At 44.3% G+C, this 25,035-nt stretch overlaps 1 protein-coding gene across 1 annotated transcript; it reads left to right on the forward strand.

Moving 5' to 3' along the window:
* Nucleotides 1-3: 3 nt before the first annotated feature.
* On the forward strand, nt 4-21,853 carry MRPL23 (mitochondrial ribosomal protein L23). The gene is made up of 5 exons (XM_089655079.1): nt 4-126; nt 10,646-10,768; nt 16,474-16,556; nt 16,632-16,705; nt 21,437-21,853. Exons 1-5 carry the CDS (start codon nt 110-112, stop codon nt 21,599-21,601), a joined length of 462 nt encoding a protein of 153 aa, XP_089511205.1. The 5' UTR covers nt 4-109; the 3' UTR covers nt 21,602-21,853.
* The last annotated feature ends 3,182 nt before the right edge of the window (nt 21,854-25,035 follow it).

The raw sequence follows: 25,035 nt of genomic DNA on the forward strand, positions 1-25,035 counted from the left end.
GAACATGCTCTTGGGCCTCCGGAAGTGTGGGTGGCGCTGCGGCGCCGGTATCAGGAAGTGGAGGAGAGTGATGTGACTGGTGAAAGGAAAACGGGGTCACCGGGAGAAGATGGCTAACAGAGTGATGTGAGTGCCCTGTATTCCTGGGAGAGGTGTCAGGGTCAGGCTGGACTGGGGAGAGGAGCCTTTTGTATCTCGGGGAGACATTCTATCAGAGGACAGAGCCGGAGAGCCCTCCACTACAAGTCCCAGCATGCACTGTACATCCCGGGTGGGGGGAGAGGAGGTAGCTGAGCGCTCAGGAGCTGCCTTTTCAGCCTTTTATATGGCTGTATATCTGTCATTCCTGATTGGATCAGTGAGCTGTCACTCCTGTGTGTAGTGATGGCTGCATTAATCTCTCTACACATCTACTGACGGGATGGTTGGAAGGGCATTGTGTACAGTGATAGGAATACATAGAGATGTCTGGGGGTTTGGGCAGAGAGTATGATGTAGGTGTACAGAAGTGGTGGTGTACAGTGGTGTTGGGTGTACAGAAATTCTGGGAGGGTGTACAGAGGTGTGTGTGTGGGGGGTGTACAGTAATTGAGGGAGCGTGTACGGGGGGGGGGGGGGGTGTACAGTAATACTGGGAGGATGTACAATGGTGTGTGTGTACAGTAATCCTGTGAGGATGTACAGTGATCCCAGGAGGGTGTACAAAGGTGTGTGTGTGTGTGTGTGTGGGGGGGGGGGGGTACAGTAATCCTGGGAGGATGTACAGAGGTGGGGTGGGGGTGTACAGTAATCATGGGAGTATATACAGTGGTGGTGGGGTGTACAATGATCCTGGGAGAGTGTACAGAGGTGTGTGCGTACAGTAATCCTGGGAGAGTGTACAGAGGCGGGGTGAGGTTGTACAGTAATCCTGGGAGAATGTACAGTGGTGTTGGGGTGTACAGTGATCCTGGGAGGGTGTACATAAGTGTGTGTGGGGTTTGTGTACAGTAATCCTGGGAGGATGTACAGTTGTAGTTGGGTGTGCAGTGATCCTGGGAGGGTGCACAGAGGTGGGGGTGTGTGTGTACAGTAATCCTGGGAGGGTGTTCAGTGGTGGTGGAGTGTACAGTGATCCTGGGAGGGTGTACAGAGGTGTGTGTGTGGGGGGGGGTGTACAGTATTTCTGTGAGGTGTTCAGAGATGGGGGTGTACAGTAATCCTGGGAGGGTGTACAGAGGTGTGTGTGTGTGGGGGGGTGTACAGTATTTCTGTGAGGTGTTCAGAGATGGGGGTGTACAGTAATCCTGGGAGGGTGTACAGTGGTGGTGGGGTTTACAGTGATCTTGGGTGGGTGTACAGAGGTGTGTGTGTGGGGAGGGGGGTTTACAGAGGTGTGTGTACAGTAATCCTGGGAGCGTGTACAGTGGTGGTGGGGTGTGCAGTGATCCTGGTGGGTGTACAGAGGAGGGGTGTGCGTACAGTAATTCTGGAAGGGTGTACAGAGGTGTGTGTGGGGGGTGTACAGTGGTGGTGGGGTGTACAGTAATCCTGGGAGGGTGTACAGAGGTGTGTGTGTGGGGGGGTGTACAGTAATCCTGGGATGGTGTACAGTGGTGGTGGGGTGTACAGAGGTGGGGTGTGTGTACAGGAATCCTGGAAGGATGTACAGAGGTGTGTGTGTGGGGGGTGTACAGTGATCCTGGGAGGGTGTACAGTGATCCTGGGAGGGTGTATGGGGGTGTGTGTACAGTAATCCTGGGAGGGTGTACAGAGGTGGGGGGGGGGGGGGGTGGCAGAGGGGTGTACAGTAATCCTGGGAGGGTGTACAGTGATCGGGGGGTATGATTACACATGGAGGGGGAATGAATTCTCTTATGTCCTTCACACTAAACAGCAGAGCTCAGAGGTGACTCAGCTCCATAGGCCACCATGACATTCTTACATGACATCCTTCCCATGGACCAGGTTCGCATACACATGCATTCGTAAGCTGCAGGTAAAACAAGTGCTCTTTAGCAGACAAAATTGCCATTAATTGGGCCGGTTCGCACTGGTATTGCGCGGAAATGCGTTTCGTATTCCAGGGTGATTCCTGTGCAGTGCTGCTTTGTATCCCGTTCATTTAAATGGACTGCAAATCACACCAGAACACAGAATAAGTACTTTAAAAAAGAAAAACTGACACCACACCAGATCTCATTGTACTGTTCTACCTTGCAATTTGGTGCTTTTGCGATCTGCGTTTGGGTTGTTAACATTCCATTGGCACCCACATGCCGATCACAAAGAGAGTGCATTTTGAACACATTGCAGAAAACACACATAAAACGCGTCTTTCCCATGCCAGATTGTGAACCAGCCATTAATGGCATCCCATACGCAGATCACAAATGTAGTGCCTTTGTGGGCATCAGATTGCATGGCAGCACCGTACCAAGTGATTTGGTGTGGCGCGGATTTCTAAAAGTAGTGCATGTCTTTCTGTGTTTTGACAGGAAGAGTCAATCAACTACCACGGCACTGTGGAGCGCCATGGTAGTTCATTGACTCTTCCTGTCAGTGTATCTGCTTGCCTGTACGGGCACACAGATATACTGCCAGGTCTGCAAGAGACCTGCATGGTACCAGCGATCTGCTGATCAACGGTGTATTGCTTTACAGGCTTCTGCAAAAAAAAAAATGCACATTTTTTTACCTGCAAAAAAATGTGAAATTTTTTTTAGTCAAAAGGTGAACTTATCCTGTAACCTGTTCCCAGCTGGCCAATAGCAAAATGACGTCTGAGGGGGGGCTCTCGTCGATCCGGGTCAGTGTCATTTGACATCCTTCCGGATTGCATCTCTCACATGCCCATTCATTTTCCAAAAAATTACTTCAAAAACTCTCCAATGCTTCTTATTAAATGTCTTGAACTGTCTACTTTGCACAAAGGAGGGTTATCTGTACTGTCTTAACATTTTTGGGCCTCAAGAAATCAGATTGGCCGTCAGGACTTCAAGATTGATCGATTTTCTGATATATCCCATAGTTTGTGGACTCTATAACTTTCCTACAGAATAAATAATAAATATTGATTTGGGTTATTTTCACCAAAGAAATGTAGCAGAATACATATTGGATTAAATTTATGAAGAACAATTATTTATTTGCAAAATTTTATAACAAAGATGAAGAAAACATATTTTTTTTCAAAATTTCGGTCTTTTTTTTTGTTAATTTAGCAAAAAATTAAAACCCCAGTGGTGATTAAATACCACCAAAAGAAATCTCTAGTTGTGTGAACAAAATGATAAAAATTTAGTCTGCGTACAGCGTTGCATGACCGCGCAATTGTCATTCAAAATGTGCTGAAAGTTGAAAATTAGACTGGGCAGGAAGGAGGTAGAAGTGCCTGGTATTGAAGTGGTTAAATAACCCTCCCTTAGGCTACGTTCACACTGATGCAGGTTGCGTTTGAGCTCTTTCTGCATTGCGTTGCGTTTTGGCTGCATTTTTTTTTTTTGTTGCTAGACAGATTATAAATGCAGCAAAAACGCACTACATGCCTTTCTGCAGTCTATAGAACCAAAAACACAACTTTTTACATTGAAAAAAAGTCCCTGACCCTTTCCAAAAAATGCACACGGTGATAACGTGGAGATGTGAACATGTCCCATAGGAAATAATGTTAACTGAACTGTACTGCGTTTCTGGAAAACGCTTAGGTGTGATCTAGGCTAGGGTATTACTTTTCTGCATCTTTGGATTTTAACTATATTTTCACTATATGTCCACTAGATGGCATCATTCACCTCTTTTGGCAGCATAGCATTGAACAGACTGGTGTACTGACAAGCCGCGGCGATTCTTCATCACCAGCCAGTTTCTACCCCATTCTAGCGCAAGAAAACCAAGGATGGAGAATTAGGAATAAGGGAAGTTCTTTTTCTCTGCACAAATGGAGGTGCCAGCTATATTTAAGTGTTTTTGCATGGCAAGACCACTTACTGTTATCTCACATATATATTCCTATTATTATAGCCAAATTTACCACCCTAACTCCTCCCACAGTTTTTATACTACATAGACAGTAATATACTGAAACGTGCGGATTGTTCCCAATTGGTGTGCTATTACTTTGTGGAATGTTTCGCCGAATGGTTCACGAAATATCGGCGTTTTTGTGGTGAAATTGGTCCCATAGGAATGATTGGCGGAATGTTGAAAACTAGAGTGGGAGCTGACAAAAGCTAGAGTGTGAGCTGAAAAATCAGGACATGATTTCTAAACTGCCACCACTCCCTCATTTTCAAGCCCACCTACACAAATCTTATATCAAAACGTTCAGCTATCCCTGTTGCCACTAAAAATGTCCATGGCTAAGCCATAGTCCTGATAGTTTTCACAATATGACCATTTGTTTGCAACTCACGCCGCCCATTGACATTCATTGAAACTCCACTCTAGCCACCTCAAATCTGAAGGGCAATTTCTAAACTGTGACTGTGCCTTCATTTTTAATATTTCAGAAACATACTATGCATCAAAATGTAGGTCTGGGTCTTGTGATTGTCACAATTTAAAGCTCTTCGGTGTAGGATTTATAATTTTTAAACTACAACCGTTTGAAAATGGCAACTGCCAGTGAAGTGAGCAAGTTGGAGCAGTTTGTTTTTAACCACTCTTCTCTGCCGTTGCTGTAGAGTGAGTTGCCATAGGAACCCAGGTGTGTGAGCAGGCAGCAGAGTGACAAAAGCTAGAGTTTGAGCTGAAAAATAAAAGTTGAAATGCATTTCTCACTCTATCAAGCTTGCCATGTGCACTTTTTAAATTTGATCAATCAATTGGTTAGTGTAATGTTTACTATCTTTACTCTCTTCAAACACTCCACACAGTTACTCTGCCCACTCCATAAAGTTACTCTGCCCAGTCCAACCTTTTCACAGTTACTCCAGCCACTCCAACCACACAATATACTCAAGCCACTCCACCCAGTTACTTCGTCCACTCCAGTTGTAGACTACTGGTGGAGCTTTTCTAGTTCTATCTGAATTTCATATTAAAATGAGGAAAATCTGTCACTGGCTTTTTGGATGCAAATATGGGTCAGTGCAGTCAAAACATTCATCTCTACTTTATACAAAGAAAGCTACTATATGTTTTGGTATAGAACTTTTGGGGTTTAGCAAAATATAAATCACTTCATCCCCAAAATTTCAGGAGATGCCTTGAACCTAAAGGGTTGTGTTTTTAGATTTTTTTGGAATGCCCAAAAGTTACCACTTAGTGAAAAATAGTTCCTTGTTAACACATTTATTGGGTCATCTGTTATGTACAGACCTGCCAAAAGCCAAACTCCAGGCACATATAAAAGATACAAATGAATTCAGCTCTGTATTCCTTTCTACATCATTAAATGTGTTTGTTTAAATGGAAGCAGTGTAAGTACTTTAAAACCCATCTCTGGAATGAAAACAAATGGGGATCACCCCACACTGTAAGGGTTTTAACTGCTTATTAAAGGCTATGTTGCAGAAAAAAAATGTGCATCTATTTTATTTTTTACAGGAGCCCAGAAAGCATTGCGCCCATGATTAGTGGATTGCAGGTGCAATGTCAGGCTCCTGCAGACACTTTCCAGGCTTTCAGTTAGAAAGCTGTAGGAAGTATCAATGGACTACAAGGGAGCTGATTACCACACTTGTAGTTCATGGAGAACTTCAAGTCTGTCTGCCGCGGTGGCGGAAGGGGCATGTATTTTATTCTAGGGGTGCACCAAAATGAAAATTCTGGTGCCGAAACCGAAAATTCAGGATGCACTTGGCTAAAAACCAAAATGGACAGTTTTTAAAAATGAATATATTTTTCAAGCGCAATTTTTTGGGAAAAAAATACACTTTAATGAATAAAAAAACCCCACAATATACAGCAAACCCCAATTTTTCTTTGTAATATGTAAAAGATGACGTTATGCCGAGTAAATGGATACCCAACATGCTTTAAATTTGCGCATGCTCGCGGAATGGCGCCAAACTACGGTACTTAATCTCCATGCATGATGTTTTAAAAATTTGTACAGTTTACCAGTTTAAAGTTACAGAGGAGAACTAGTGCTAGAATTATTTCTCTTGCTCTGACGTTCGCGGCAATACTTCACATGTGTGTTGTAGACACCGTTTACATATGTTGGCATGGCCTATGTATGCGATCACCGCAGACACGAGGGCACTTTAAACATTTTTTTTTTTTATTACTTTTTTTTTTTTGCACTGTTCTTTTAAATGTTTTTAATCACTTTTATTCCTATCACAAGGAATGCAGACATCCCTTGTGGTAGAAAAAACAGTGTCCTGTCCTCTTTATGGAGAGATATGGGGTCAATAAGACCCCACATCTCTCCTCTACAATGTAAAGCATTAGATAAAAAAGCATTGATCTAGTGCTTTAAAAAAAAAAAAGGCCTTGTTTACAAGGTTCCTGGACCGGAAGTGACGTTATGACGTCACTCCGGTCCTCCAAGGGCATAGAAATGAGTGGAGGTCATCTTTCCTTCACTAATCTCTATGCCCAGCGCTGGGATCGTTGGATGGGTTCTCAGGTAAGGCGAAGAACCACTGGGTGAGGGCGGGATTATTTTCGGCACCTGTATCGGTGCCTATTTTCATATTGGCCAAAGGTATTTGCGGCCGAAACGTTTTGGTGTATCTCTATTCATTAGAGATCTCTGGATGAATGACATGGATGTGTGGGCTCTGCCCGCACAGCCATGCTGACTTGAAATGTGACAGCAGCGGCGGGGGGAGAGGTGCCTTGATCCCTGTCTTGGGAGGTGGCGGATGGGCTCAGGAGGTGAGCTTAGAAACATGTTACTCTATACTCTATATACGGATGTATCATGTTCCTAAAGGTGAACTTCGTGAATAACTTTAGGGGTAGAGGAAGAGGCTGTATTACTCCCCATATTCCTTGCTCCAGCAGGGCTAGTGGTCCTGCATTGTATGTGAGGAGGTACAGTGCCTTGAAAAAGTATTCATACCACTTGAAATTTTCCACATTTTGTCATGCTACAACCAAAAACATAAATGTATTTTATTGGGATTTTATGTGATAGACCAACACAAAGTCGCACATAATTTTAAATCGGAAGAAAAATGATAAATGGTTTTCAAAGTTTTTTTTTTTTTTTTTTTACAAATATGTGAAAAGTGTGGCGTGCATTTGTATTCAGCCCCCCGGAGTCAATACTTTGTAGGACCACCTTTTACTGCAATTACAGCTGCAAGTCTTTTTGGGGATGTCTCTACCAGCTTTGCACATCTAGAGAGTGAAATTTATTCCCATTCTTCTTTGCAAAATAGCTCAAGCCCTGTCAGATTGGATGGAGAGCGTCTGTGAACAGCAATTTTCAAGTCTTGCCACAGATTCTCAATTGGATTTCAGTCTAGACTTTGACTGGGCCATTCTAACACATGAATATGTTTTGATCTAAACCATTCCATTGGAGCTCTGGCTGGATGTTTAGGGTCGCTGTCCTGCAGGAAGGTGAACCTCTGCCCCAGTCTCAAGTCTTTTGGAGACTCTTAACAGGTTTTCTTCTAAGATTGCCCTGTATTTGGCTCCATCCATCTTCCCATCAACTCTGACCATCTTCCCTGTCCCTGCTGAAGAAAAGCATCCCCACAACATGATGCTGCCGCCACCATGTTTCGCAGTGGGGATGGTGTGTTCAGGGTGATGTGCAGTGTTAGTTTTGCTTTTAGGCCAGAAAGTTCAATTTTGGTCTCATCTGACCAGAGCACCTTCTTCCACGTGTTTGCTGTGTCCCCCCACATGGCTTCTCGGAAACGGGACTTCTTATGGCTTTCTTTCAGCAATGGTTTTCTTCTTGCCACTCTTCTTTTGTGATTTGTGGAGTGCACGACTAATAGTTGTCCTGTGGACAGATTCTCATACCTGAGCTGTGGATCTCTGCAGTTCCCCCCCAAGTCACCATAGCCTCTAGGCTGTTTCTCTGATTAATGCTCTCCTTGCCCGGCCTTCTCCGATTAGGTGGACGGTCATGTCTTGGTAGGTTTGCAGTTGTGCCATACTCTTTCTATTTTCGGATGATGGATTGAACAGTGCTCCATGAGATCTTCAAAGCCTGGGATATTTTTTTATAACCTAATCCTGCTTTAAACTTCTCCACAACTTTATCCCTGACCTGTCTGGTGTGTTCCTTGGCCTTCATGATGCTCTTTGTTTACTAATGTTCACTAATACACCTATGAGTGCTGATTCACACATGTGGGGTGCGTATTGAAGCTCAGGTTTCACTGCTAATTGACACAGTAGCTGTTCACCAGTTCAGGTTAGGTTTACATCAGGTTCAGGACAGGATCAACTCAGGATTTTATCCTGATCACCCTTGTCAGGTTTGGAAACGGTTTCCATAGATGTCAATAGCCTGTAATCCGTACCTGATATGAATCGCACTGCTCAGAAATGGTATAGAACTCTTTTATTAAACCTCACTGAATCTGCACCAGAAGTGCACCAGACATATGTGAACAGGCACCATAGGAAGCAATGTTATTTCACATGTCATGTGGATTGGATGCAGTTCAAACTGCATCCAATCCTCATGTATGTGAATAGGCACTGAGGGCTTCCCAGAACAGCTGTATATATATTGAGATTAAATTACACACAGGTGAACTCTATTTGCCAATTAGGTGACTTCTGAAGGCAATTGCTTCCACTACATTTTAGTTAGGGGTATCAGAGTAAAGTGAGCTGAATACAAATGCATTCCACACTTTTCAGATATTTGTAAAAACTTTTGAAAACCATTTTTCATTTTCCTTCCACTTCACAATTATGTGCCACTTTGTGTTGGTCTATAACATAAAATGCCAATAAAATACATTTACGTTGTTGGTTGTAACATGACAAAATGTGGAAAATTTCAAGGGGTATGAGTACTTCTTCAAGGCACTATATGCCTGTGACAATTCTTCAAATGTTTTTCCTCTTAAAGTATAACTAAATGCAGAACTTTTTTTTATAGTTTTGGATAGAGTGGAGAAGGATTAGAACAACTGTCAGCTTTTTATTACTGTCTGTGTCCCAGTTAGGAAGGTTCAGCCTCTCTATTTGTCCCGTTTACCACTATCCCTAATGTGAATTTAATATAAATTCCCAAATTTTGGATTGTCACCAGAACAGGAATGGAAGGAAAGTCTTCCAATTGGGGACACTAGTTCTGATGACACCCCAGGATTCCCTCAACTTAGAAGGATTTCCTGTCACTTTCCGTTTTGCTATGGAACAGGAAGTGAAGGGAAATGTCAACAATGGGATGCAGATGGAAAAAACATTTGCAGGATTATAACCATCCAAAATGGGGAGAAAAAAACTTTGCCTTTAGTTTTATTTTCAGGCTGAACTCCAGGGAAATTCAAAAGACAGTAGCTGGCGCTCTCCTCTTCCAACCAGGTCTCTGGGTTGTGGGAGGGCGCTCAGCGTCCTCACTTATAATAGAGGACTGCTGGTTCTTCATTGTACTTGATGACTTCATAGTGAAACTGACAGATGGATGGCTGCAGAGAAGAGACTTCAGAGGGACTAGTCACAATGAAGAGGAGGAAGCGTGCAGGAACCAGGGATGAGGTAAGTGAAAGTGATTTTATATGGTTTTCCCAGGCAAAAGCACACGTTCAACCCATGCAGTGGGGTGGAAGCTCCACCGCAAAGGTAGTTTTCTTTTATGTTTGAGTTCAGCTTTAAGGCTAGGTTCACATCTGTGTGGGTAGTGCAGCTGCGGATCCGCACGAAAATCCATGTAGCCGCACCACCCGTACAGAGGAAAGCGGACCCGCGGGTGGGTGCTATCAGTCCTAATGGCACGCCACCTGCACTGGAAAACGCAACCGGACTGGGAACCGAGGTTACCGTGCGGGCTGCATTTTCAGAAGAAGTGCAGGGACTTCTTCCCTGCGTGTCACGGGCACGGGAGTCCATTCCAATGAATGGGCTCTCGTGCCCGTGCAAAACGTGTCCCGCACGGCCGCATATATGTGGACCGGGACTAAGTGTTTTCAAATGCAAGCAGTGGATGGAAAACTGACTGACTCTATGAACTGCCTACACAGCTGAATTTGACAGGTATGCAGGGAGCACAGATTTTGTGTTGGGGGGCAATGCACCCATTCCTGTGTACCTGTCATACTTGGCTGTACAGGTAAGTCCATACGTCCAATGCACTTCTATGACCTTCCTGCATGCAGCTCGCTGCAAGTACAGAAGCATGCACACAACTCTTCACTCTATGTGAGGCTGAGCGTCTGTGAGAATAGGCCCTTCAGGTATGTTTTATTTTTTTCCTTTTGACTTTCATAATTCTACAGTCTACTCATCCCTTGTAATTGACCGCAGTAGCAGAAAGGATGCGTTTATGACATCCCAATGATTTTCTTTGATTAGTGATATAGGCTATCAGAATTATGAAAAACAGGAGCAAGTAAATATTTGAGAAGTTACTAAAAATTAGTGGGCAAAGAGTGGAGGTTTTAGAAATATATGTGACGTATATATAACTACTGAAATGGATGGATTAACAAAATGTGATTTTACTTGCAAAGAATTTGATGTTTTTAATTAGTGGCTATGTTTTCTGAACATATTTATTCTTCTGCTATTCTAGATATCCCCTTTACCAGCTTGGAAATCCACAACTACGTGTGTTCCGAACAAACTTCTTCATGACCCTGGTCAGACCTGGCAAAGAGCAGCCCCCAGACACAGTGCAATTCCGTATTCCTATTGCGTAAGCATATGCATCTACTCTGACAATGTTACACATGCCTCCATCTGGAATAGAGACAATCTTATAGAATTTTGGAGCCTTTGATTGCAGTCTAGGGGACGAAGGGGTTATTAAACGATACAGAAACATGTAATGCATGAAAGCTATTTTATCTTCCAAAAGTATTTGTATTTCTGTCCATCTATTCCTGAGATTTGCACAACTTTGCCACACAGCACAGTCCTGTCTTGCAGGGAAAGGGACCTGATCGTTCTCTATTGCAGTTTCACCTACAAGTTTCCTCCCCATTCTGTGTCCAGAATGTTAAAGGAGAAGCAGCACCCTGATGAACTTTTCTCTCTCAATCTGCTCTCTCCTCCTTTCGTTATACTCCTTGTAGTGCAGCACACCTGACTGGCTCCTTGTGTTGCTTCACCTGGCTGGCTCCTTGTGTTGCTTCACCTGGCTGGCTCCTTGTGTTGCTTCACCTGACTGGCTCCTTGTGTTGCTTCACCTGACTGGCTCCTTGTGTTGCTTCACCTGACTGGCTCCTTGTGTTGCTTCACCTGACTGGCTCCTTGTGTTGCTTCACCTGGCTGGCTCCTTGTGTTGCTTCACCTGGCTGGCTCCTTGTGTTGCTTCACCTGGCTGGCTCCTTGTGTTGCTTCACCTGGCTGGCTCCTTGTGTTGCTTCACCTGACTGGCTCCTTGTGTTGCTTCACCTGACTGGCTCCTTGTGTTGCTTCACCTGACTGGCTCCTTGTGTTGCTTCACCTGACTGGCTCCTTGTGTTGCTTCACCTGACTGGCTCCTTGTGTTGCTTCACCTGACTGGCTCCTTGTGTTGCTTCACCTGACTGGCTCCTTGTGTTGCTTCACCTGACTGGCTCCTTGTGTTGCTTCACCTGACTGGCTCCTTGTGTTGCTTCACCTGACTGGCTCCTTGTGTTGCTTCACCTGACTGGCTCCTTGTGTTGCTTCACCTGACTGGCTCCTTGTGTTGCTTCACCTGACTGGCTCCTTGTGTTGCTTCACCTGACTGGCTCCTTGTGTTGCTTCACCTGACTGGCTCCTTGTGTTGCTTCACCTGACTGGCTCCTTGTGTTGCTTCACCTGACTGGCTCCTTGTGTTGCTTCACCTGACTGGCTCCTTGTGTTGCTTCACCTGACTGGCTCCTTGTGTTGCTTCACCTGACTGGCTCCTTGTGTTGCTTCACCTGACTGGCTCCTTGTGTTGCTTCACCTGACTGGCTCCTTGTGTTGCTTCACCTGACTGGCTCCTTGTGTTGCTTCACCTGACTGGCTCCTTGTGTTGCTTCACCTGACTGGCTCCTTGTGTTGCTTCACCTGACTGGCTCCTTGTGTTGCTTCACCTGACTGGCTCCTTGTGTTGCTTCACCTGACTGGCTCCTTGTGTTGCTTCACCTGACTGGCTCCTTGTGTTGCTTCACCTGACTGGCTCCTTGTGTTGCTTCACCTGACTGGCTCCTTGTGTTGCTTCACCTGACTGGCTCCTTGTGTTGCTTCACCTGACTGGCTCCTTGTGTTGCTTCACCTGACTGGCTCCTTGTGTTGCTTCACCTGACTGGCTCCTTGTGTTGCTTCACCTGACTGGCTCCTTGTGTTGCTTCACCTGACTGGCTCCTTGTGTTGCTTCACCTGACTGGCTCCTTGTGTTGCTTCACCTGACTGGCTCCTTGTGTTGCTTCACCTGACTGGCTCCTTGTGTTGCTTCACCTGACTGGCTCCTTGTGTTGCTTCACCTGACTGGCTCCTTGTGTTGCTTCACCTGACTGGCTCCTTGTGTTGCTTCACCTGACTGGCTCCTTGTGTTGCTTCACCTGACTGGCTCCTTGTGTTGCTTCACCTGACTGGCTCCTTGTGTTGCTTCACCTGACTGGCTCCTTGTGCTGCTTCACCTGACTGGCTCCTTGTGCTGCTTCACCTGACTGGCTCCTTGTGCTGCTTCACCTGACTGGCTCCTTGTGCTGCTTCACCTGACTGGCTCCTTGTGCTGCTTCACCTGACTGGCTCCTTGTGCTGCTTCACCTGACTGGCTCCTTGTGCTGCTTCACCTGACTGGCTCCTTGTGCTGCTTCACCTGACTGGCTCCTTGTGCTGCTTCACCTGACTGGCTCCTTGTGCTGCTTCACCTGACTGGCTCCTTGTGCTGCTTCACCTGACTGGCTCCTTGTGCTGCTTCACCTGACTGGCTCCTTGTGCTGCTTCACCTGACTGGCTCCTTGTGCTGCTTCACCTGACTGGCTCCTTGTGCTGCTTCACCTGACTGGCTCCTTGTGCTGCTTCACCTGACTGGCTCCTTGTGCTGCTTCACCTGACTGGCTCCTTGTGCTGCTTCACCTGACTGGCTCCTTGTGCTGCTTCACCTGACTGGCTCCTTGTGCTGCTTCACCTGACTGGCTCCTTGTGCTGCTTCACCTGACTGGCTCCTTGTGCTGCTTCACCTGACTGGCTCCTTGTGCTGCTTCACCTGACTGGCTCCTTGTGCTGCTTCACCTGACTGGCTCCTTGTGCTGCTTCACCTGACTGGCTCCTTGTGCTGCTTCACCTGACTGGCTCCTTGTGCTGCTTCACCTGACTGGCTCCTTGTGCTGCTTCACCTGACTGGCTCCTTGTGCTGCTTCACCTGACTGGCTCCTTGTGCTGCTTCACCTGACTGGCTCCTTGTGTTGTTTCTCCCTCCACCTCTCTGAGCTCTGCTTTGCAGGCTGTACAGCAGAATGCAAGAAACTGACACCAGATCAAATTCACATAAATCTACATTTAATGATGTATTTATTATTACAAGGCCTAATTAATTAGTTCCATTTATATCTGCATGACGTTCAGCTTTAAAGTGTAAGCCAAAAACTTTTTTTTACCTTTTTTCTTGATAGAGTGGGAAAGGATTAGGACCAGTTGGGTTTTTTTACTGCTGTCTGGGGCTCTGTTGGAGAAATTGTGCCCCACCTTTGCATCCCTGCAACTTAACCAAGCAGAAAGTGAAGGAAAGTCTGTATCAGACACAGAGAGGAATATAATCTGAGTTTTCTACCCTTCTCCCACTTTTCGTTTTTGTTTCTGTTTCTGATGATGAGCTCCCCTCCACTTTCTGCCAAAATGTTGTCAGTAGAAGAGAGAGAGCCCAACAGGGGTTCTAACTAGGGATGCACTGATACCGGTATTAGTGCTGATACCGAGTATTTTCATGAGTACTTGTACTCCTGAAAATACTACCGATACCTTAACTGATACTTTGCGGTGCAATTTGCGTTAATGGATACAAATTTCACTGCAAAGATTAGCATGTGATTTGAAAAGGAATGCGATTCCTGTCCAAATCTTATGCGGTTTCCCACTGTTCCTGTGTTCACACAGGAGTGGTACGTGAATCCTCCCTGCAGGTATCCCATGCTGAGTGTCAGTGGTAGGAGAGGAGGGAAAGCAGTGGGGATTTCAAGCGAGACATTTCACACACCACTCTTGTGTGATCTCAGGCTGTGACAAGCCTCGGTTCACACAGGAGCAGTGGGAAACTGCATGCGATTTGGACAGGAATTGTATTCCTGTCCAAATCATATGCTATTCTTTGCGGTGCAATTTGGGTCCATTAACGCAAATTGCACTGCAAAGTGTCGGTATTGGCAAATATTTGATATTTATTAGACACACAGAGTGCCTGTAAGCCATGGCTTTGCTGCCCCCCTCATATGAGTTTGACTGACAGCAGCAGAAGCCTATGGCTTCCACTACCCTCAGTGTTTCTTATGAGACTAGGAAATGAAAGGATCAGTTCTGCAGCTGAGATAGTGCTGGAGTGATGACGGAGGTCAGATAAGTCTTTAGAGGGGGGTAGGTAGGACAGATAGTGGGGTGGTTTTTACCTTAGTGTAGGGAATGCATTAAAGCTCATTTTTTCCCCTAAAATAATAAATATATTATACTTACCTGCTCTGTGCAATGTCATTGGATAGAGCAGCTCCGAACCTCCCTCTCTGGGGTACCCCGCTGACGATATTTGTTTTTTACTTTTGTGTCTGCCCCCCATAGCAAGCCAGTAGATGTGCGGGTTTGCTCCCGAGCTGGGCTGCGTGTGTCCATAGACAAATGTGCGCGACTCGGGCCTCCTGCTTTCTGCTCACAGGATTTGACTGACAGCAGCAGGAGGTAGTGTCTCCTGCTGCTCTCAGTGTAATATGCTGAGAGAAGAGAGAGGAGAAAAGACTTGCAGTGGGCGCAGTGCTGGATCAATACAGGACTCAGGTAGGTACTTAGGAAGGTGAGGGGGTGATCCAATTATTATCTTATTGCAGGGAATGCTTTAAGGCAGAACTAAACCCTCCTATCCTTTTCAGACAAGGAAGCTGCCATCTTAGCCGCTGTTTAATCTGCAGCTGACATGGCGTTGCACATGTGATTAGTTAGGACACCAGACATTTATGGTTTGACAGTTTGGTTGACAGCACAAACAAATATGACAGTTAGCATTCCCATCATGCCCGGAATGTAACTGTTTTTGAAACGGTTAAATTGATGGGTTTAGTTCTGCTTTAAGGTAAAAAATGTCTTGCTTTTAGAACCACTTTAACTGTCTGTTGAAGTTAAAATTGTCTACTGACTCCTTGATTGGACTGGCAAATACTGGTTAGCTTGCAGAGTCACAAAAACATCCAGTAAACACCCCTTTCTTCTCCTTTGCCATACCTCTCGATTATTAATTCCACACATGTCAGTATTTTCCTCATGACTTGTTACTGACTAAGCACATCAGGAATGGGGTTGTTTTAAAGACACAAATATCGATGTGCTATGACCACTTTACTGCATGGAAGTACCTCTGCTTATGTCACGTACACTCAATCAGATCTCTTACTTACAGGCAGCTTAGGTTAGGTATATCTTTGCAGCAGACATATATCTATCACCAGATAGAGCACCGTCCTGTATCTCTTTAGTCACTGTATACACAAGGAACTGGTTTCTTCAGAGAGATTGTTAGGATTTCTGTTTTGAGAGACACCAAGAAAACAAATTCTTTTACAGGATTGTTCTTTTACTTAAAAACCACAAAAATGCATAACAAAGTTTGTCTTTGGCTCTCCAGCAGAGTCCAGTGTCAAGCTTGCAGCCACAGGCTTTTAGCCATGTGCCTTTCAGCAGTGAGTTGATGGCTTGTGTTTTTAATTAAATCTGTTTTATGTTACCCTGATGGTGCAGTATTTGCTGTCTTCAGGTAAAGAGAAGTACACATTTTTCTATAGTGAGAGCTCAGCGATAGCAGACTTGGAATTGTTGCTCTCTGCAACTGCTCAGGTGTTTTGGGTAGCTTGCTTGCTGTGGGCTACATCTTTCCCCAGGTTGTAGACAAAAACTGTCAGTCAGAGGAAAGATGTACAGAACGAAGGAATTGGTCCCATAACTAATGCCATGGCATTGCACACATGCTTGGTATCGACAGTCAAAAGAATTTTGATATTTCAGAAGATGGGTACGTCTGCACTCTAAACTGACTTTGATAGTTGCAGTGTTCCCTGGATTGTGTTACAAGTTCATAGTGTTTCCTGGATTGTGTCACGAGCTTGATAACACTGGCTGCCCGAACTTGCTCTGAAAACGGTTCTCACTTTCTGCCCCTGCTTCCTTATAAAATCTCATATGTGGTATTTTGTATTTTTGAGGAAATGTATGGCAGTGCATTCTTACCATGTCATGTTTTTTACTCTACAGAATGACAAAGTTTGATGTCCAAAACTATCTGCAGAGTATATACAACATACCAGTGTCATGTGTGCGCACTCGCATCCAGTATGGTAAGTGGCATGGCAATGTAAATGCAAATTAGACTAAATTATTCTACAGTAACTAATGCAAGCACTGAATTTTAGGCAGCAACAAAAAAAGAAACCATCTAAATCAACGAGTGAAGCAGCCAGATTACAAGATGGCCTATGTTCAGCTGGTAAGTTCTGTCCCTTATACCTTTTTTAAATCAATATGTCTGTTTTTTTTGTTTTGTACTCTGGGGGTGCTTCTATTTATTAAAATAAGTAAAGTAGCATTCCAGTCAAGTCCTAACTATACCGAAGTCTATTCCCAGCCCCATTCTAAGCCTATTCTAAATATCCTGTGAAAGTAAAGATGTCTATGCTTACATATGCTGAGGGCACTCCAGTCCATTCACATGATCGGGTCCATTTGCCGACAATGAATGCCCCATAGGTAAACCTATGGGTGATGTTATTGCCCAGGTTCTGCAGCCGTGGACGGCGAACTCTCCTCTTCACTGAATCTGGCCGCTGTAAAGATGATGTGAGCTGACCGGAGCACTCTCAGAATCGGTATGTGTAAATCTCTTCTTTTAAAGGGTGCTTAGAATGGGGGTGGGAACAGGTTTAGGAATAGTTAAGATTTGACTGGATTGCTACTTTAACCACTTCAAGTCTGGACACTTTCACCCACTTCCAGTCCAGGCCAATTTTCAGCTTTCACCACTTTCACATTTTGATTGAAAATTACTCAGTCATTCAACACTGTACCCATATGACATTTTTATCCTTCTTTTGAGACAGAGTTTTCCTTTGGTGGTATTTGATCGCCACTGGGTTTTTCGTTTTTTGCTATATGAATGAAAAAAATACCAAACATTATGATTCAGCAGGATTTTTGACTACCAGGTGTCTTTCATACAGGTAACAAGCTGAGATTAGAAGCAGTCTCTTAAAGGGAGTGCTGCTAATCTCATTTTGTTACCTGTATAAAAGACACCTGTCCACAGGAGAAATCAAACAATCAGATTTCAAACTCTCCACCATGGCAAAGACCACAGAGCTGTCCAAGGATGTCAGGGACAAGATTATAGACCTACACAAGGCTGGACTGGGCTACCAAACTATCGCCAAGCAGCTTGGTGAGAAGATGACAACAGTTGGTGCAATCATTTGCAAATGGAAGAAACACAAAATAACTGTCAGTCTCCCTAGGTCTGGTGCACCATGCAAGATCTCACCTCGTGGAGTGTCAATGATCATGAGAACTGTGAGGAATCATCCCAGAACTACATGTGAGGAACTTATCAATGATCTCCAGGCAGCTGGGACCACAGTCACCAAGAAAACAATTGGTAACACACTATGCCGACAAGGATTGAAATCCTGCAGTGCCTGCAAGGTCCCTCTGCTCAAGAAAGCACATGTCCAGGCCCGTCTGAAGTTTGCCACTGAACATCTGAATGATGCAGAGGAGGACTGGTTGAAAGTGTTGTGGTCAGATGAGACCAAATTCGAGTTCTTTGGCATCAACTCAACTTGCCGTGTTTGGAGGAGGAGGAATGCTGCCTATGACCCCAAGAATACCATCCCAACTGTCAAACATGGTGGTGGAAACATTCTGCTTTGGGGGTGTTTTTCTGCTAAGGGGACAGGACAACTGCACCGCATCAAAGGGACAATGGACGGGGCAATGTACCGTCAAATCTTGGGTGAGAAAATTCTTCCCTCAGCCAGGGCATTGAAAATGGGTCATGGATGGGTGTTCCAGCATGACAATGACCCAAAACACACGGCCAAGGCAATAAAAGAGTGGCTCAAGAAGAAGCACATTAAGGTCCTGGAGTGGCCTAGCCAGTTTCCAGACCCTAATCCGATTGAAAATCTGTGGAGGGAGCTGAAAGTTCGAGTTGCCAAATGTCAGCCACCAAACCTTACTGACTTGGAGAGGAACTGCCAAGAGGAGTGGGCCAAAATCCCTCCTGAGATGTGTGCAAACCTGGTGGCCATCTACAGGAAACGTCTGACCTCTGTGATTGCCAACAAAGGATTTGCCACCAAGTACTAAGTCATATTTTGTGAAGCGGATCAAATACTTATTTCCCTCATGAACATGCAAATCAGTGCATCATTTGTTACACATGCATTTCTTTTGAATTTGTTGTTGCTATTCTGTCTCTCTGTGTTACAATACACCTACCATTCGATTTTTAGACTGTTAATTTCTTTGTGAGTGGGCAAACATTCAAAATCAGCAGGGGATCAAATACTTATTTCCTTCACTGTACAAACAAACAACATCAGTCTCCTATAGGCAAGAACTGAAGAATTGGAACCAACTTATTTAATTCATTGTACATACAAAGTCCCATTCTGTAAGTTTTCTCTTATACATGTATGTTTGTTCTGCCCCTCCCTCCACCTCCTGGAACATGTCACATGTCCCAGGAGGCACCAGAACCAGTCTCACTGCACTTCCTGATGGGGTGCAGGTTGTTCTGCCTCAGGAAATCTTAGCTAGCTTCCAAATCCAAAATAGCAGTACCACGGACCCGCAGTAGTGAGAAGAACTGGCTGTGGGAAGACAGCACTGGACTCTAAAGACTTATAGATGCCTGATTTTAAAAATAAGAAACTACAGTATTTGGTTAGCCAAAGAACTATCTTGATAACCAGGCAAGGAAGAGGTTCACATTGGCAGCTTAAAGTGATTGTAAAGGCAGGAGGTTTTTAAAAACCACCTTTGTGCAGCAGCCCCCTAGCCCTCCCTAATACCTACCTGAGTCCCCTTTCGGTCCAGCAATGTGCACGAATGTCTTGGCTGTCCCAGGACTCCCTCTCCTCATTGACTGAGACAGCAGCAGGAGCCATTGCCTCCCACTGCTGTCGATCACAGACAGTGAGCCAATGAGGAGAGGGCGGGGCTGAGCTGCGGCTCTATGTGTCTTATAGATGCAGAGAGTCAGGCCCGGGAACGAGCACGCACCAGTGTCCTCATAGCAAGCGGCTTGCAATTGGGGGCACTGTTCAAGGGGGAGGAGCCAGAGGACCCAAAAAGAAGAGGATCGGGGCTGATGTGTGCAAAACCAATGTACAGAGCAGGTAAGCATAAAAAGTTTTTTTTTTTTTTTTTTTTTTTTAAAGCCAAATCTTTAGTACCACTTTAAATATTTCTCTCAGTATAGATTTTCTTAGGCTTGAACTGCAAAAATTGGGACCAAATTACTAGATACGTAGGCAGGTTAGATACAGTATAGTTGTATAGTTATTCAAGGGCTTGTCTCAGAGCTGTTTAAACATCATCTGCAACAATCGAGGTCAGGTGTCCTGCAACCACAGCAGCCTGCCTAGGAGCAGGCGATCCGAACAAAACTTCTCCCCCCCCCCCTTCCAGCCCGCAGCCTTCTGGGACACATCGCAGGTCCCAGAAGATTGCAGAACCATCAGGAAGCGCAGCGAGCAGTAGGCTGTGAAGATGCAAGCAGTCACAGCTAGCTAGCCATAGATGAGATGGTGGGGCCAGGGAGTGAAGACCGGTGAAGAAACTGGCTCAGCTGAGCCCAGTGCTGGATCCTATGACAGGTAAGTGTCCTATTAAAAGTCAGAAGCTACAGTTTTTGTAGCTGCTGAATTCATTTTCACACATATGACTGAAGCTCCTCTTTAAAGCTGTAATTGCTCGTCTGCAACCACCAGAGACATATCACTGAGAAGAACAGTTGTCACTTGCATCATACAGCCAAGATAACACAGCATGTTTCAAGAGGCTAACTAGCAGGAAGCAAAACATTTCCAGTTTAGGAGGAGGAATTCCTTAGGGCCAGAATTTAGAGACTTTGGGGTTAATTTACTAAAACTTTAGAGTGCAAAATATGGTGCAGCTGTGTATGGTAGCCAATCAGCTTCTAATTTCAGCTTGTTCTTTTTTAGGGGCCCTCAGGTGTGTTCTGCCATAATGTACTAGTATGCACAGCATATTAGTACATTATGGCATACTTACTTGTCAAACCGAGCCCTCCAGCGGAATTGATCCGGTGGGTCCCGGGCGCTTCCATCTTTGCCCAGGCTTCTTTCTGGGTTCCTTGCCTGCAGCTGCTTGATTGGCTGGGCTGCTATGATGTGCCTCCCACGCATGCGCACGGGAGTCACATCATAACGGCACGGATCGGGGCTGCATGCGTGGCTCAGTGTACATGATGGCTGACAGGGTCTCTTCTGTCATAAATATCCTGTCCGTCAACAATTTTTGAAAAAACAAAGTTTACTACCACTTAAAGCAAAAAGCCTGCAAGCTGATTGGATTTTGTACTCTCCGGTTTTAGTAAATCAACTCCAGCGTTTTGGACCTTGATTTATTAGTAAACAGCTCTTCCTCCTGCACCACCATGGTCATTCCAGTAGGTGATTGGCCATGGGCTTTCTTCTTTATACTGGTCCTCCAGAGTCTGTCCTCTGGAGTCTGGTGATGATTTTTGTGATGCTAGCTCTCCAAAGGCTGCATGTCTGTTCCCAAGAGTCAACAACACATGTTTGGTGACTCAAATGTTCTGAGCTTTGAAAACGAGGGTTGTATTGTAATGCACTGTGTGTTTATGACAGACATTCTTCCTGGATTGAGTTAGAAATGTCTCTGATTCAGAGCTTTATTATTTCCTATGATGTGCCTGTGATCCTGATATAATGTTAACCATCTCAGCCTGTGCTGCTGCTTTGTTTTTCTGCTCAGCGCCCAATGTCTGAGACCATGACATCAGTGTGGTTGCATTATTACTGTGACTCTGGTCGTGTTCAGCCACTTGGCATTGTCAGTGGCACAGTTTAATTTCTGATATGAGCTGTGTTGTAATACCATTACATTGCATAATTAGTTTTTTTAGAACTATATTGAACACCTCTGAACCTGATCCTTTTCTCCATTTCTACAGGGCCAAGGAAAGACCTTCCAATTCCCAGATCTTTTTCCAGAGAAGGAGGATGCTTCTGAGCAGGGCTCAATTGAACAGATCCAAGCAGAATTCATGGAGGATGAGAAACAGCGTCAGCGCAGCGATCCACGCAGAGGAGGACTTAATGATTGGTTTGGGTTGTAATACATTCCTTTCGTAGCCAATTCGGGATCGGATTCTCTGTCCTCTGCACAAAATGAGATTTCTATGTCTGAAGGTCAAAGTACCACTCTCTTTATTTCCTTTGGAGAATCTACAAGCAGATCATCAATCAGCTTCTCTAAACGACAGCAATATTTATTTTTTCAAATAATTTTTAGAGTTGAAAATAAGTGAACTTATGGTTTGTGGTGAATTGTACATAAATAAATCATGCATTTATTTTCTTTCCAAAAAGTGTTCTTGTATCCTTGGTTAAGTTGAGACTGGTAACTTCTATATAATCATAATACTGAAACTGGACTGAACAAGGGGCTTAGTAGCCAGTGCATGTAAAAATGAAAGCTTGACTTTTTTTTTTCTATTATAAAGGGAAGTACCTAGGTTTTTAACTGCTTCTCGTCTGCAATACATATATACACATACATATATGTCCTCAGACGGGAAGGGTGATCTCTCAGTCATCACTGCAGCTGCACCAATGATCATGAGCATTTTTTAGGTCCACCGATTTCCTACAAAATAAAAGTGATCTGAGTAGCTATTCAGGCACTTGATCGCTTTTACAGGCGGCACCTGCAGGGACAGGAGAGCCCAGTAGTGATGTGATGAGTCGGAACGTGCATTGTTCCTCCCCTCTATGATCTCAGAAACTGACAACTGGGACCAATAGCTCCCACTGCTCTGTCTATTCTGTGAGAGCAGGAAGAGAGACCAACGCTGCTGCTGGAAAAATGCCACAAGTATATGTTAAAAATACTTGATTTTTCTTTTTGTTTTTACCTTAAATATTTCAGGGTCTCTTTAAGGCTGAACTCTAGAAAGTTATAAAAGCCACTTTATACAGCTCTATTCAATATGCATTTATTTTAAGCCCAAGTCCAGGAAAACAGCAGTAATTACATAAAGTTGTGGCTGCAACAGTTAGGTACGTGCTATTAGCGGGTGACAACATGGGAGGACAACAGGGAAACATAGAGCTAGTGTGGTCACCCTATAACAGTGCTTGTGTAAGGATCCAGTTTACAAAGTATTTTTTTAAATTTTTTTAGTGAAAGTTACAGATTTAAAAATGATAGAAAATTACATTAACAAATTACATCTTATGTGAAATTTAAGTGACTGGCTTTACATATACTCCACTCTCAAAGCTGTGTCCTGCTGCAATATTGACATCCTGCAGCTAAAATATTGTGCAATTGATTATATATATATATATATATATATATATATATATATATATATATATATATATGTGGGATGATCTCCTGAGGCAATATGTGGCTGATATTTTATGGCTTACCTGTAGATATAGTAGATATAGTAAATGTCTTCTAAATGTTCTCCATTGGGAAGATATTTACTTTAGCAGCAACCGATGACATCCCTGGAGTATGCACACTGCATGCTCAATGGACAGCATGCCAGCCAATGAGAGAGCAGTGCCACAGCAGTGACTCCCAAGTGCAAGCGTGGGAGTGGCATCATCACTGCTCAGCCATTCAATGGCCAGTAACTCCGGAGGAAGACTGGATGAAGATGGAAGATTTGACAGCGGTGACAGCACACTGCTGCAGGGCTTTGTTTTAAAGAAAGTCTGTCATAATGTGCTAGTATGTGATGAATACTAGCACATGGTGGCATTATCCTGCAGGGGCCCTATTTTGGATTTTTAGGCAGTTTACTATTGCTTTAAGCAGGTAAAGTGGGAGTGCTGCCAGTGAAGCTGCCGCTAGGTGTCAAGCTACAAATCTATGTAGTCTGCAGGTAAAAAAGAACAAGGATGAACAGGCATGTAGAAATGTGAAAGGCAAACCAAAAATGATTTAGGGTATACACTGCTCTAAAGTGCAGTCACTGAAAATAAACTGCATTTTCCCTTTAATGACCACATCTGCATGCAGATCTGCATACCGTCTGCCTTTGGTCACATTTTCCCCACACAAAGTTTGGACAGAGTGCCAGTGTCTGGATCTTCAAGATTAGGCCATACAATTGCATGGATAAATCTTTTGAAGATCCAGACACTGATTCTGAGTCAGGTTAGACAGTTATTTTATTACATGCATGAATAACTTAAGTCATCAGAATGCTGATCTAACATGTCTGTAGGCAATACCTCCAGATTTGTGTAGGAATATCACACTCCGTGAATTGATAGGAATGTGGGAGTGAAAACTAGATCGTGACAAAGAAACAAAAAACATTGCCTTTCTTGGATTAATTATCCTTTTATAAAGGCTAGGTAATGCTATGCCAAATATAGCTGGGGAATTACGAAGGCTTTTTCTCCTTTAGAAAGCTGTATGCAGCCTAACCACTAGGAGGCACACGTCATCAGACAATGGAGGTGACTGCTGCCTTTTTCCGAGTATATTTTCATGCTGTTATGGAAAGCTATAGTGTTCTGATGTTATGTTGTCAGCAATAAAAAAAAATCACACAGATTCGATATGGTTTTTAGATATTTTTAAACAATCTCATTGGGAACATAATCTAAATATGCTCAGACCAGCGCCATAAAATATATCCATTCACTTTAAAATCATTGATCTATACCAAGATCCAGTAATGCAACTACAGGACCCCATCACTACTCCATAAACACATGTCGTCCATTCCCGATTGAAGTTGGAGATGCAGAGATGTTAAAGGTTCTTTATTACACATCATCTGTGACTACCCTAAACTCTCAGATTTTTAGGACAGCGTGCAAAGAATATACCAACAATTTACAGACTTCAGTTTATCTAAGGATTCAGTTTTCTCTTACATCATAACTCAATCCCTAGAAAAACGTGCCAGAAAATTATCTTAAAGTCTTATAGGTTAGTTTAAAAAAAATAAAAAAAATAACAAGCATAATTTACTTACCGCTCTGTTCAATGGTTTTGCACAGAGCAGCCCCGATCCTTTTCTTCTCGGGTCCCCCTCTGGCGCTCCTGACTCCTCCCCCTTGACCAGTGCCTCCAATAGCAAGCCGCTTGCTGGGTACTTGTGCATGCTCGCTCCCAAGCCCCACTCTGTGTCTATAAGACACATAGAGCCATGGCTCGGGCCCGCCCCATTCTCTCCTCTTTGGCTCACTGGCTGCTATTGACAGCAGTGGGAGCTGATGGCGTCCGCTGCTGTGTCTCAGCGAATAATGAGGGAGAGATCCGAGACAGCCGAAGCTCTTGTGCACATCTCTGGATCAAGAGGGGGCGCAGGTGAGTATTGTGGGGGGGCCTGTGGGGCACACAGAAGGTTTTTTTACTTTCAGCCTTTACAGCCACTTTAAAGTGGAACTTTAGTCAGAAAAATAAGTCCTGCTAGATCTCTTCATGCTGGCCCCTTTTGCAGGTATATCTATGTAAACGTTAAAAATAATTGTCTATACCAGTGGTTCTCAACCTTCCTAATGCCGCGACCCTTTAATA

Source organism: Staurois parvus, unplaced genomic scaffold (assembly GCF_062004578.1).
Source record: "Staurois parvus isolate SC_StPar_1 unplaced genomic scaffold, SC_StPar_1.0 ptg000818l, whole genome shotgun sequence".
Taxonomy (NCBI): domain Eukaryota; kingdom Metazoa; phylum Chordata; class Amphibia; order Anura; family Ranidae; genus Staurois; species Staurois parvus.

Excerpts from the sequence above, each read along its gene's own strand:
- MRPL23 (XM_089655079.1), top strand. Across the intron at positions 10,769-16,473 it reads CAATTCCGTATTCCTATTGC|AATGACAAAGTTTGATGTCC; the intron begins GTAAGCATATGC and ends TTTACTCTACAG. Across the intron at positions 16,557-16,631 it reads GCGCACTCGCATCCAGTATG|GCAGCAACAAAAAAAGAAAC; the intron begins GTAAGTGGCATG and ends ACTGAATTTTAG.